The sequence below is a fragment of the Xenopus tropicalis genome, chromosome 4, assembly GCF_000004195.4.
Source record: "Xenopus tropicalis strain Nigerian chromosome 4, UCB_Xtro_10.0, whole genome shotgun sequence".
In the NCBI taxonomy this organism is placed as follows: Eukaryota; Metazoa; Chordata; class Amphibia; order Anura; family Pipidae; genus Xenopus; species Xenopus tropicalis.
Window position 1 is genome coordinate 100,643,325 of NC_030680.2, and position 14,358 is coordinate 100,657,682.

At 39.2% G+C, this 14,358-nt stretch overlaps 1 protein-coding gene across 5 annotated transcripts in view; it reads right to left on the reverse strand.

Annotated features, from left to right (window-relative positions):
- Positions 1–14,358, reverse strand: part of cacna1e (calcium channel, voltage-dependent, R type, alpha 1E subunit) — a 362,844-nt gene that overhangs the window by 274,846 nt on the left and 73,640 nt on the right. For all 5 annotated transcript variants that reach the window (XM_031900980.1, XM_031900983.1, XM_018093597.2 and 2 more), the window contains exon 2: positions 6,474–6,955. In XM_031900980.1, the coding sequence (XP_031756840.1) occupies positions 6,474–6,940 (467 nt within the window). In that variant the 5' untranslated portion in view covers positions 6,941–6,955. The remainder of the gene's footprint in view (positions 1–6,473; positions 6,956–14,358) is intronic.

Consider the following 14,358-nt stretch of genomic DNA (forward strand, 5'->3'; position numbering starts at 1 on the left):
GAAACTTTTGTACTCGGCACAACAAAACGATTTCTTTGCGACGGCAACAAAAAAGTCGCAAAAATATACGAAAAAGTCGCAACGGCGACGAGAAAGTCGCAAAATACAGATCATTATGAAAAAAACGCATTTGGGCGCATTCGAAGCGTTCGTGCCTTAATAAATCTCCCCCTTTGTGTTCTTCTGTCTAAGCTCCTGCCCCAAAGGTCTCCATTCCATTCTTTTTTTCTGTAGTGACCCTAATGGGTTCTCACTAACAAGACCTGATTCAGGTTTAGCTGAATATTTAGCATCATCATAAATCTCTTGTTTCTCCCACTTGAGATAATAGACGCAAAACCTGGGATAAAAGAATAAAATTGTAAGAAATATAATTTTTAGCATAATGGAAGTGAGGTAGAACTACAGATGAAGCAAAGAAACTCCTCACTGCTCTGTTGTCCCTTCACACCCCATATGACAAGCTTCCTGGTCCTGCAGTTGTTATGCTTGCACTGCTGGGAAGGCATCACAATGGTAGGTGTTCCATGGTTTAGTACACAGAATGTGATGGACACCTGCCATTGTGATGTTATCGCATAGTAACTGTAGGACCAAAGAACTAATCATTTCCTCAAGACAAAGTTATATTAAAGGGGCAATATGGCCTTTGTCCAACATGAGTTTTATAAATGGACCATGTGCTAAACATACCTTTTGCCTATTGTTTTAATCACACTTCAGTACCCAAATTGTACCAAACTAGAACACTTTCAGATTCAAGTTTATTGTCTTTTGTACCAGAATACATAGGAATGTAATTTGTGGTAACAGGCACATCACAATGTACAAAACACTGTACAACAGATTGGTGTAATAAGAGTACAGCATATTGCACATATATTTTGTATAAGTGATTACAAGAATGATGTATATACTTGGCTTTACTTTGAGCAAAGAAAAAGAACAATAGTTAAAAAGAATAAGATGTTGGGAGTTGTCCCACTCATTATATTATACTGTGTAACAATGTTTCCAGTTAATTATAAATATAAGAGAGAAGAATTCCCTTTTGGTAGGGAGACTGGAAAAATGAGGCAAAGTTATTTTATTCCCACACATAAGATTTATGATGGGACATACCTTGGGGCTAGAATTGATGAAGAATATATTTTAGATCATGTCATCTCATGAAGGAAAATCTGTGAGGGCTTAGGGCAGTATAATATATAAAACACTGTGGTTCTGTTCACACCCGCTGCTTAAATAATTTCCTGTTATCTGATTCACTCAGACCTTAAGACAGCGTCGGACTGGCCCACAGGGATACCAGGAAAATTCCCGGTTGGCCCAGGTGTCAAGGGGCCCTCCTGCTTCTAGCCATTTGGACTAATTCATGGTCATTACTTATTTTTCTATGAGAACAAATCAACTAAATATATAGAAGAATAGATTATAATATGTTAAGAAACAAAATACTATGAAAATATACAGACTGAGTAAGAAGTGGGTGAAAAATAAGTTTGGAGAGTCGGCCCATGGTCTCAGGTTTTCTGGTGGGCCCCTGGCATCCCAGTCCGACACTGGTCATATGAGGAGCTTTTTTTAGTGTGCATATTTAACCATGAATAATTGGAATTATGGTAGCCTATTAAATAGGGCATTAGCTCTTTGCACCGGGACAGTAATTAGGCAGCAAGCTTTTTCTTGTTTCTAAGTATATCATTGGGAACATCAGTGACGCTCTGGGAGCACAGCATGGCTGAAGTCTCTGACAGTAAAATGCTGTTACATAAATGACGCATGTTATCTGGCAACTTGCATCCTTTTTGTTTGCCAAGAAAATAAAACTCAGTACTGACTGGTTTACATGAATAGAGGGGAATAACCACAAACTTGATATTGGGATCTGAAGGCTGAATTTACTCACTGCTGGTATCCAGCACTAAATGGATTTCAAATACAAATGCTCTGTATAAGGATTATGCTTTATGTACAGGCAACCTATAGATAAATGCATTAAGGAATTTAATTGGTCTCTAAAACCTTATTTGAGAAATATCACCTGGTTACGGGTTTTAATCAAAACGTCATAGTTATACAGGAGCATGCAGTTCAGATAATGCTCTCTAGATCTTACACATCATGTTAAGGCATAACATCACTTATACACTCACACAAACAACACAATTTAAAATTTTTGGGGGAAAATATATTTTGTTTTTAAGTAGGGTTAGCATTCCATTAAGTTTTCCATACAGAGCAGAAAAAAAACCTAAAAGAAGATAATTACATATAAACATCAGCCCCATAGCCATGGAAAAATTTTGTGGTAAACTAGCAAAGTAATGCTGAGAGGACATCATTTCCTGCACAAATGCAGAGTATTAAGATGGTTATACATTCCCAGATTTGGTTAGGATTGTGGCCTGTTTCAATCATATTGATGGATTGGGGAAGTATGGCTGGCCAGGTATTGCTTTCATAAAACCATCCTGCAATCCTGTTGGATTATATATTATTTTTTATATATTGTTATTATAGATACTCTGTATATTTGAAAATTTCATGTCACAATGTATTTAGGTGAGCTGGTGTATGGTGAACCAGAAAAGTAAAGAGACATTGCAGTTCCACTTCCGTTTCTGTAATCCCACACATTTAAACTACTAGCCTAAACAGAAGAATAGAATGTGGTCATTCATGTGTATTGCTAGTCACAAGGTATTTGACCTGCAAGCCAATCATTCTTGGGAGGGTCAACCACTGCCTGCCCACTTTAAGCTGCCATTTGGTGTGTCTTGGATTCGGTAAACCTAGAATTATCTTTACATTTAGGTTTTATGCATAATGTGTATTTGAAGGCACAAAATATGGGAACATAAGACTGTCTGTTCATTTACATGAATGCAGATTTTCAGAGTGAAACATTTCTAAAGGGTAAAACTTATCAATAAGGCATAGTCCCCCTTTAATAGCAAGTTAAAAGATAGGGTTCATTTGGGAGTAACATCAGACTAATTAATGAATCAAACATTAACCTTATGTCACAGTTCCTGTGGTGGATACAGTTTACATTTGAATTAAGGGCTACATATTAAATTGTTTCCTTTTCCCGGTTGCTTCCAATTGGCACTCTGTACAAACCATCACAATATTGCCTACAGCAACTTAATAGCTTCATTGCCTCAGGACAAAGAGCTCCTGCCAATATCAATTTAAACTGCATGCAGTAAATTGTTTTTGGAAGAGGTAGAGAGTTGGTTTACTTAATGCATTTGCAAACCAGCGGGCTTTATTCAATTCTCAAAAAAGGTATATAATGGGTCCCACAAAATTGTGATTCTCAAATGAATTTGACAGAATTATTTAAAATGTAGGAAATTGCCCCAACAGAAAAACATTCAACTTTCAATCCACGTGTATTGCAAGAGTCTCCCAAATTCATGGGGATGTTTGGGGTGGGTTGGAGTTGTAAGTTGGTGAATCAGGGGGAATCTGAAGCTTAGCCCAAAAGTTCTGAAATTCATTTGAGAAATCTTGAGCTACAGATGTGGACTGCAAAAATAACATTAGAATTATAAAAAACAACCACCCCCAACACCTGAAATAACCACCAACCTGTGCGGCTGCAAAGACATTTGCAGACATAGAAAATCAGTTAACCAGAGCACAGCGGGACAAAAACAATAAATAAACAAACTAACAAACAAAGCCTCTAAAGCTGCCCATACATTATAAGATACACTTATTTGGCTTGGTCACCAAACAAGTAGATCTTTGCCCCGATATGCCTACCTAAGGTGGGCGATATCAGAGTAATCCGATTATTTGACCCGAGGGCTAAACGATTGAATTACAACAACAGGAATAGGAACCATTGAATTGAGGACTGCAGCAATGAGCTGATGCAGCCCCTGATCTGATGGGAAAATCAAACCTGCCTGACGGACATCTGGCAGGTTATCGGCCACAAATTGGTCAAGAAGGGGTCCCAATACTCGGGCAGATAAGCTGCTTAATTGGTCTGAAAGGCCTAAATCTTTCTCACAACTAGGAATAAATAAAACACAAGCAGAGCCAAGAAAAAATAAAAAAGAGTTAAAGTAGAAGGAAAGGCTAAGGTTCTTGGGGGTGCCAAAATGTTAGGCACCCCAAGAGACTTTAATCGCTTACCTTTTACCCTGGGTTAGGAGAGAACTGCACCAGCCCGGGGTAGCTGCAGTGAGCGTCTCTTCTTCCTTTGCACGCTTGCGTATGCGCAGTAGAGTGAAAAGCCGAACTTTAACAAAAAATTCTTTATTTTTTCACAAAAGGTAAGCAATTAAAGTCACTTGGGGGTACCTAACATTTTGGCACCCCCAAGTGACTTAGCCTTTCCTTCTCCTTTAATGTTTAGTGTTCCAGAAAGGTCAAAGTGCCCACAGGGAAAATTCCCAGTACCTCAATATTCTATTCTGACACTGTATATAAACTATAGCAGTGTTTCTGAAGCAAACACCAATTTTTACCAGTGCAGGGCAATAATGCATTATTTTTTAATTACCTGGAAACACTTTTTTTGGGGTTTCTTAATTGTTATAAATTACAGCAAGGCTATTAGTTCCTCTGGCACAGCTATTTTAATCACACTTCATAAGGAAGCAACTGACTACAGTTCATTGTAGTCAGTGAGGCTGACAGGTATCCACTTCTAGTAATGTTAATGTTACCAGTGTAGGGGCCCACAGGTTAAACAGTCCTTGTGGGTATAGTTCCCCTACAAGTGTTATTTATCTAGTTATTAGACAGATGCCCATGTATCTGAGTTACCTTATTTACATATCTTTGTTATTGGCCCATAGATGTAGTGACCACTTCCTGTCACACTTTAATATAAATTGGTGGTTGGTGGTTCTTTTTTGGCCTTCCATCCTCTGACCAGGGTGGATGTGTCTGGGTAGTCTGGTGTCAAGATGCCTGATATCTGGGTAGCCTTGTGTCAAGGCCCAGTAAAAAGTGCTGCCCTAAAGGGACAACCCTTCTAGAGAAAATAGGGGACCTAGTGAATAAGATTTAGTCAGATTACAGGAGCAGCTTTGTCACAGTACATTCTAGGAACATGAGATAGTAAGGCATGACTAGAAAGAGCAGCCTTGTGCTCCTCCTAAGGATTGAGCTGGAGGTAGCTCTTCCTTTGACATTACTGGTCTAAAATGAAGGGACCACAAGGTGACAGAATTTCAGGCTTTAGTGTATCACTACCTAAACCATTTCCACTAAACAGACCACTAGCTGGTAACCTAAAGGTTTATCTTCACCTACCAAATGTCTTCACAGTGGTGTCACAGAACCCTGCTCTACATATGACTGCACAAAAATACTACCTTGTTTGACCAGAAAAACCTTGTTTTGTTTGCAAGCACCTCCAACGTCATATTTTTATTTCTACACAGCAGCAGAGAAGTGTAGTATCACAGCACCTTTTCCCTTCATTCTCCAATTAGTAAAGTCCCTTCTGCGTAAGAAAGATAGGGTGACACCACTTTTCCAAATGTATATCTATTGATTTCAGATTTACATTAATTAAATGGTTAGAAAATAAACAGTTTGTAATTCCCAAAAAGTGACCAATCGTTCTGTAGCCCACTTTACCACATGCACTGATTTATCTATAGATACGCTCACAGAATGCACAAAAGATGGGCCTTCATAGAATGGCACACTTTAATATTGGGCAGTCACTGGTCTACATTACCAAAAAAGTTGTTGCACCTATCCTTATCTTAGTGAATAGCCACACAGCTCTATCGATACTCTTTGGTTTTCTGTCTGCCCCTATACAGGTTTATTTATCAATACTGAGCAGCAACCAATCAGTAATTAGATCCTTCCAGCCAGCTGTAAGTAGAATCATAAAAGCAAACTTTTTTTAAAATGTTGCTGTTGCCATGAGTTACGGCCTAGATGCAAATTCACAAAGTGTTGTTAAATGAGCCTGATACTAACAGTAGCTCATTTTCAACACTGGACAAATTTGCATCTGGGCAGTAACCCATGGCAACCAATCAAATTTTTCTTTTTTTTTGCTTTAATTGCTCTAGCAATTGCTGGCTAAAAAAAGCTAATCACTTATTGGTTTCTGTGGGTTACTGCCCAGATGTAAATTTGTCCTTTGTTTCATATGTATTTACTTCCTATTATTTATATACCACTGGCACACTTTTCACCGCACTTCACAGACACTATACATCATGCACATCAGTCCCTGCCCCAGATAAGCTTACAATATATGCTCCCTGTCACATTTACACACTCTAAGGTTAATTGACTTCTGACTAAATGAACCAGTCTGTATGTTTTTGGAGTGTGAGAGGAAACCCTTGCAGACACTGGGAGAACACACAAAATGTCTGTAGTGCCATAGCTGGGGTAGAACTCAGGACCCTAGTGCACCAAGGACCCTGAACAATTTGTCAGTTAAGTAGTATAGAAAGTTAATTCATTATACTTACTCCCATTCCTTCCGTCGAGCCTGGGGAGTACTCTGAATCTTATGAGCTTCGTGGGCCTTGATGATATCCTTTTGTTCTATCAGGCCTCCTCTCCTTCGCTTTATAACATGGGGGCTTAAAGGAAACTCAGAATCCATCCCAGACGTCACCTCAAACATGCTGCTGCCTTCAAATGGGAAGTTAGACTCCGCTTCTCTTGCTCGCAGGTCATACAAGGCATCGTAACTTGCAGTGCGTGAAACTAGGGTTTCAGAAAGTGTCTCAGGTTCTAGAAGATTGCAAGAGTGAGTAGCCTGTGTCAGGCCCAATCGATGCTTGCGCCATGTCTCTGCTTCTGGAAGGGCCAAGACATATCTCTGAGTGTCGGCATCCAATGCTGGTATGGCTAGTGTGCTTGACTGGTCAGGCTCATTGAGTGTATGAGCACTGGTTGAACAGGAGCTTAATCCCAGCATCTTTAATACCATCCCGTATGCATCTCTCTGCAGGGAAGACAATACAACTGATGTAAGCCATGAGAGTAACTAGCTGCACAAAAGGCAGATTGTTCATAATTATCATAACAAAAGTTGAATGTCATGTAATGAGGTTTTATGTTAATTCAACCTCTAAAACAAGGATGATTTCACCAAGGTACTGATTGATTTATTAACATATAAATTGCTAGAAACAATACAGGACACCATCATTCTGAACCGCCAGATACATTTTCTGTCATTTTTTTATCAGAGCACACTTGTTTGCATGAAAACTCCAACATTCATATAGGGTTGTGGGGTAAGTGTTAGCTCCAGCGACCCATTATTTATGTCATTTGGCACAGGACTTTCCCAGCCAGGGGCAGCAATGAGCAGAAGTGAGCCTAAAAATATCCCCAATGGCAGAATGTATTACACAGTGAAATTCAACAAAGTATAAAAAGGACAATAAATACCATCTATAGTACTGACATTTCTTTAAAAGGATGCTATCACATCAATCACATAAATTATGCTGCAATACAATTTCCCATGTTCCCATGGGTCTGTTTTATTGTCTCAAAAACACCTTTAAATTCTTATCACTTTCCCTATTACTTGCCTAAGCTGGCTTTTGGTTAAGCCTGTTATTGCCCTGATAATGCGTGGTTTTAACCCATGCCTGCTATAGCGTTGCCACATGCCCCAGCCTGTTGTCTGTACTTCCACCATGATCCCTATTTGCTTGTCTTCTAAAGGCAGTTGGTCCTCTGATGGTACAAGAACAAAGCCATTTCTAGCAGGGCTTCCTGCTTCATTCCCCAACCATACAATGCAATCTTATTTCCCAGAATTCAAGTCTAATTGTGGCCACCCACATAAGTGCACAGGACTTTGTACCATTAAATTGTAAACAAGTCCCTGGATATCATGCTAAGATACCAATTAATTCTACAATGTGTCAGTTAATACGTATATCTACTAACTCCTCTGTGTAATTAAAGCTTTCCCAACTGAAAAAAAAACAACAAAATTACAAAATATAGATTATCAGATCTATTTAAATTACCATTTGTCTGTCTAGCCTTCTTTTTCTTTGGTAGCCTTTGTCCTAAACCTCATTTCAAAATATTTTCCAATAAATTTGTCAGCTATGTGTAGCCTAGAATATGTCCATGCAGTTCTATTTAAAGTACATTAAGCAGCGCCAGATTTGTGATCCGGGAGCCCCCCCATTGGTCGCCTTCCCCTGTGCAAAACCCCCCCGCACGCGGCAGCGAGCTCAAGTGCGCATGCGCATATATTTAATCTCCTTTAAGGAGCAGTGGGGAGAGGGCCCCATTGCTCCATATGGGAGCAAAATTTAAAAATTTAGTTGCGGCGGGGTGGCATGCCACCCTACGCCGGGCCTTTGTGGCCTCTCCACAAATCCGGGCCTGACATTAAGGTCTATACAAACAGTAGAGTTTGGAAGATTTGGAACATTTGCTTCTGAAATATCCTTGTAATCAGGATTGTGCTCACTAGCCTGTAGTACTTACACAAAGACATTGTTGCTAAGCGGCCTGGATTTGTGGAGAGGCCACAAAGGCCCGGGCCTAGGGCGGCAGAAGTTTAGGGGCGGCATCACAAATCCGGCGCTGGTTGCTAAAGATTATCTAAAAGATATTTAAAAGCACTATTCAGTGTAACCCCCGGTACCTATTTAATGTTTATCAAGTTCAAAATCCTAACACCCACATATAAATCCTTTTCATAACAACACCCTACCCTTATACATATATTTTTTTAGTTTTCCTCTGTTCCATTTCCATTTCTCCACTTATCCTGTTCTCCTTTTGGTATCAAAATGTAAATGTGCATTTCACTTTAAGGGCCATGGTAGATGGAGAGATTAGTCGCCCACGACAAATCTCCCTTGTTGCGGGCGACATTCATCCCACCGGCTTCAATGTAAATCGCTGGTGGGATGGCATAAGCGGCGCCACAATTTCCCGAAATTGTGGAATTTTCCTTGAGAGGAAACTTCCGCGATTTTGGGGAAATCACAGCGCCCGCATATGCCATCCCACCGGAGATTTAAATTCTCGCCGGTGGGATGGCATTTCAGGGAGATTAATCGCCCGCGACACAGGAGATTTGTCGTGGGCAACTAATCTCCCCGTGTGCCAGAGCCCTAATAATTGATAGTGTGGATTTGTAGTCCAGCATCTGCTTGTATACAGTGAGTCTTTGTAGAATGATGTGTACATGAAGATCTAAATGATTTGTATGACTGGACTGTGTGAACACTTTGGCTCATTAATTTAATGAAATATATTTTCCATATCAAATTATTCTTAATTTGATGGGCCACCTGTACATTAATGATCAAACCAAAGGGAAGGTTGGGATTAGAGGCAGGGGTGAAGTACTACTAGTAGCTGAGATAGTTCTTACATGTGATGTGGTAACATTACAGTGTTTTATTAATGAGTCCATCCTGGCTTTGCTTTCTGAATAAAGGCAGTGATTAGTGTATAATTTACTATGCAGTGAGGCCTCCCTAGTTTGTGTTGAAAGTCTAAATGAATCCCTATAAACCATTCAAATGTCTAATTGAACTCTCTTACACTAAACATTTTTTTCTCAAATTTCCTTTCAGCTTCCCTCTCTTTAAGTGACCAAATCAATGTTGCTCAGTGTGAGAAAGCATGCCGAAATACACATTTTTATTCATATTACACCACTGGTGAAGTTGCAATAAATGTATCTTTACAGCCCCCACCTCCCCCTCCGAGATCTAATAAGGCACACTCTGGCTGGCAGACTGAAAAAAACAGGAGAGGAATAACTATGTGAACAAAATATTGGCTTTGCCCTCTTTCTGGCCATGCCCCCCAATATACTGTGCCCATTTTATAAAAACACACCCTGACCCATGTTTGGAATGGCAGCACAACAGAAGCACCACGTGCACCAGAAGTCCCACCATTTCATGACATATTGTGGCCCTAAGCATTGCACAGTACTGTATCACCTGCATTTCATACCAGTAAGATCACTGCAGAAATGAGCACTCCATTAACCTCAGACATGCCAGTAAGATCTCTGGAAAACTGGCCAATGAGCACTCCATAACCACACTTGCCAGTAGGATCACTGCAATTAATCCCAGACATGCAATCCATTAACCCCAGACGTGCTGGTAAGATCACTGTATACATGGCTAGATTAATAGCATTACCCCACCCAAGCAGAAAACCACAAACTTTTCATCTGTCCCAATGCTGCTGGTCTCTCTCTCTGCCTCCCCTGCATAACTGTAACTTCAAAAAAAAAAACCAAAGATGGCTGTGCGTCCTTTGATTTCTTCCAACAAACTGGGAATTTGTGAGCAGCATCAACTCTCAGGTGAGGCAAACACTATAAGGTCCCTTTAGAGAGCTGCAGTGGTGGTCTTTCAGGACCCGGGTCTGAGGGGGCCTAATATATGCTACTGATATTAAAGGAATACTGTCACAGGAAAACATGTTTTTTTTCAAAACACATCAGTTAATAGAGCTTCTCCAGCAGAATCCTGCATTAAAATCTCTTTTACAAAAGCACAAGCAGATTGTTTTCTATTTAATTTTGAAATGTCACATGGGGCTAGCCATATTCTTCATTTCCCAGGGTGCCACAGCCATGTGACCTGTGCTCTGATAAACTTCAGTCACACTTTACTGCTGAGCTGCAAGTTGAAGTGATATCATCCCCCTGCCAGGAGCTGATCAGTAGAACAATGTAATGGCAGCAAGATAGCAGCTCCCAGTAGGTATCAGAATAGCACTCAATAGTAAGAGAAACAGCGCTGGCTCCTTCTGAAAGCTCAGACTCAGGCACAATGCAGTGAGATGGCGCCTACACACCAATATTACAACTGAGAAAAAATACATTTTAAATGGCAGAATGAATTATTTGCTATGTAAACAGTGTAATTTAGAAATAAAAAGTATACCATAAAAATCATAACAGTATCCCTTTAAGGACTAGAGTCTGGTAACTATGCTTCTGCAGTCATGAATTTAACTGATTCACTATAAGGATGCATGGAAAATAATACACCTTGGGGCTGATTTACTAACCCACGAATCCGAATGGGAAAAATTCCGATTGGAAAACGAACATTTTTCTACTTTTTCGTATTTTTTGCGATTTTTTTCGTCGCCGTTACGACTTTTCGTAAATTGTCGCGACTTTTTCATAGCCTTTACGACTTGCGCAAACTGTCGCAACTTTTTCGTAGCCGTTACGATTTGCTCGTATCTTGTTGCGACTTTTTCGTATTGAGCGCTCGTAAACTGCGGGCAAAACTTTCAGACTTAGCATGATTTTAGAAGCCTCCCATAGGACTCAATGGCACCCTGCAGCTCCAACCTGGCCTAAGAAAAGTCAAGATACTGAAGCTTGAATGAATCCGAAACTTTCGTACTCGGCGCGAAGGCTACAAAAAAGTCGCGACAATTTGCGCAAGTCGTAACGCTACGAAAAAGTCACGACATTTTGCGAAAAAAATCACAAAATACCGTTCATTACGAAAAAAACGCATTCGGACGCCTTCGGACCGTTCGTGGATTAGTAAATCAGCCCCCTTGTGTGTGAAATATTCTCTCCAAGCCTTCTTGCATTATAAAGAATGTTACCTTCAGATGGATATAAAAGTAGTATATACCCAGCCCTGTTCCTGTTTCTGTTTAGGAAAATCAGGGTTTTCTTAACAAATGCCTTATTAGAAAATAAGAATACACATAGCCTACCTGGATATAGTGGGTGTTCAGAGCCAGGAGTTATTGCTTCATCTTATTTTGCTCAAGCTCACCTCACATTGTACAGTGTAATTCAAACGCCCCCTGACACCTACAACTTTAACATCCCCTTATTAAATGTGCAAAGTAACAAAACTAGGAATTATCTCCTCCACCGCCATTTAACAAGTTACATTAGGCAAACGATTCTAGAAGCATTGTGCTAGAATGAACAGGTTCTTTACACAGAATCCTGATAGTTTCAGTGAAAGATCAAGAATCATACCACTTACCAATAGTCTATAACAAAAACATTGTCTAACTAAGCAGGACTGAAGGGTTATCCAATGGCAGGATTCAAAGAAGACAGACTATCCCTATCCCTAGTAACCTTTATGGTAATATCAAAGAAATATTCCAGCTAACAGAATCGTAACCCCTTGTAAATAGTACATTTAAGTACTCCTTCAATACTTTCCTCCAAAAGAAAAATGTTTATAAAAAATGTATTCAATTATGAGACCCAAATCAAAGTGAGGTAGAGCTTTGGGCATCCATTTTTGGTTCCCTGAGACAGCCTAAGTTTATCAGATCAGTTAAAAATATAAAGGAAACATATAAATACAATTTGCTAGACTTGCACTAAAATTAAATCAGTGAAGCCATTCTAGATTAATTTTATAAAACTTTTGAAGGGAACCATGATAGCCTGTGTTGAATAGACCTAACAGATTCTCTTGAAAGCAGAGGGACTTCAAGTCCCAGAATCCATGACTTTTAAATGGAAAAAGGTGAGGGACAGATTGCGTGAAACTGAGAGCATAAAGCTTGTTGAGGAGTGGTTATTTTTTAAGTAACATGGCTTCCTTTTAATTTGTGAAATTACGCCCACACTTCCTCCTGTGACAGTTAGAGCTGCATTATTTCCTGTCAGATGATCTCACTTGTAAAATGGTGGCACAAGGGAAAAGATTTAAAAAGGCAAAATTTACTGATATATCAGTAAATATTGCCTTTTTAAATCTTTATATATATATATATATATATATATATATATATATACAGGATATATATATATATATATATTCACATGATCAGTTGAAAGCGCTGATGGCTCAATATACTTCAAAATAGATTTGATTGCTCCACGCACACATTGACGCGTTTCCATCCACAGGGGATCGTCGCCAGGATGTCAGTTCCTGACAATGATCCCCTGTGGATCGAAACGCGTCAGTGTGAGCGTGGAGCAATAAAGTCTATTTTGATATTTTGAAGTATATTGAGCCGTGAGTGCTTTCAACTGATCATGTGTGGATAATTTTTTTGGTGAGCACCCGGCGTGTGGCTTTGGAGTGGTGAGTGCCGTCAAAGGAACAGATATATATATATATATATATATATATATATAAATATTCCAGTTTGTTAATAGACCACTTAATAGAACCATCTGTTAGTTAAGTATTCATTCTAGGGGTATAGCTGTTTTTAATAGTACCAGACACTAGGTAAAGGCAGTCATCACAAGGAATAAAATATTAAATCAATGCTTAATTAATGGTTATAGAGAATGAGAATTCTATAGCATTACAAAGTAATTTGCTAACAGATTCTATTTCTAAAGTAGTTGATTGATTTTATCTCTGAGAAGCTCTTAAATCCACTGGCTTTTACTCAAAATCCACCTAAAAGGTAGCAGCAAAAGATCTACATACCTTGAATTGGATACTACATTTTTTACTTGATCCATTCTATTAGTAAATACAAGTATAGAATCTATGCTTAGGACATGGGGTTTTCTTAAGTCTACTAAAAAAAAGTTTAAACATTAATTACAGCATAACTGCAGAGGAAGCAGACCCTGCAGTTGCAGGAGGGCCCAGGAGTGTAGGGGGGCCAGTGAGACCCTAATTAATGAGCTATTTCAATATATCTTGGTAGAATAGGTCACCTTACCAAATTTTGGAGCACTAAATTGAATTTGCTGTGGGACCCAATCTAGTTACGCCACTGATTAATTCCCAATTTGGATTGTTTTGCCACCAAACTAGAATTATACAGCTTAGTTACCATAAAGATAAACATACTGTTATTATGACAGAGAAAAGGAAATTGTTTTAAAAATTGTCCATTGGTTTAATACATTTCAGGAAATATTTTTATTTGTGTGTCTGTTGGAATTATCTATCTGGAATTATCAGTCTAAAGCTGTATAAAACTGATGACTTGTTAGAAATGTAATGTAAATTGCAAAAGTGCTCAAAGGGCCACAACAATTAATCTGTAGGTTTTGATCATAACTAAGTAAAACCTCCAGAACTACTGCAGAGAAATTGCAACAGTCATCTCTTCCTTTCCGTGTTATTACCTCTGCAGTCAAAAGAGTCTGATGGTTTATCAGATGTAGGTAGGATGTTTTGCAGGTTCAGAGAAAAACATCCCACCAAGCTATATGAAACCGCCCAAGAGACAGAATATTGGCCTGCCTTCAGAGCAGAAGATGCATCTCAGAAAACTATTCTAGTCATTAGGTTGTATATTCATTTTACTAGCAAACAGCTGACCAAGGGAGAAAGGAACCTCAGCTAAGAGGGACTGATGATGTGCTTACACAGGTGCCGACTAACTTCTGGCAGATTGTACATTTACATAGTGATTTCT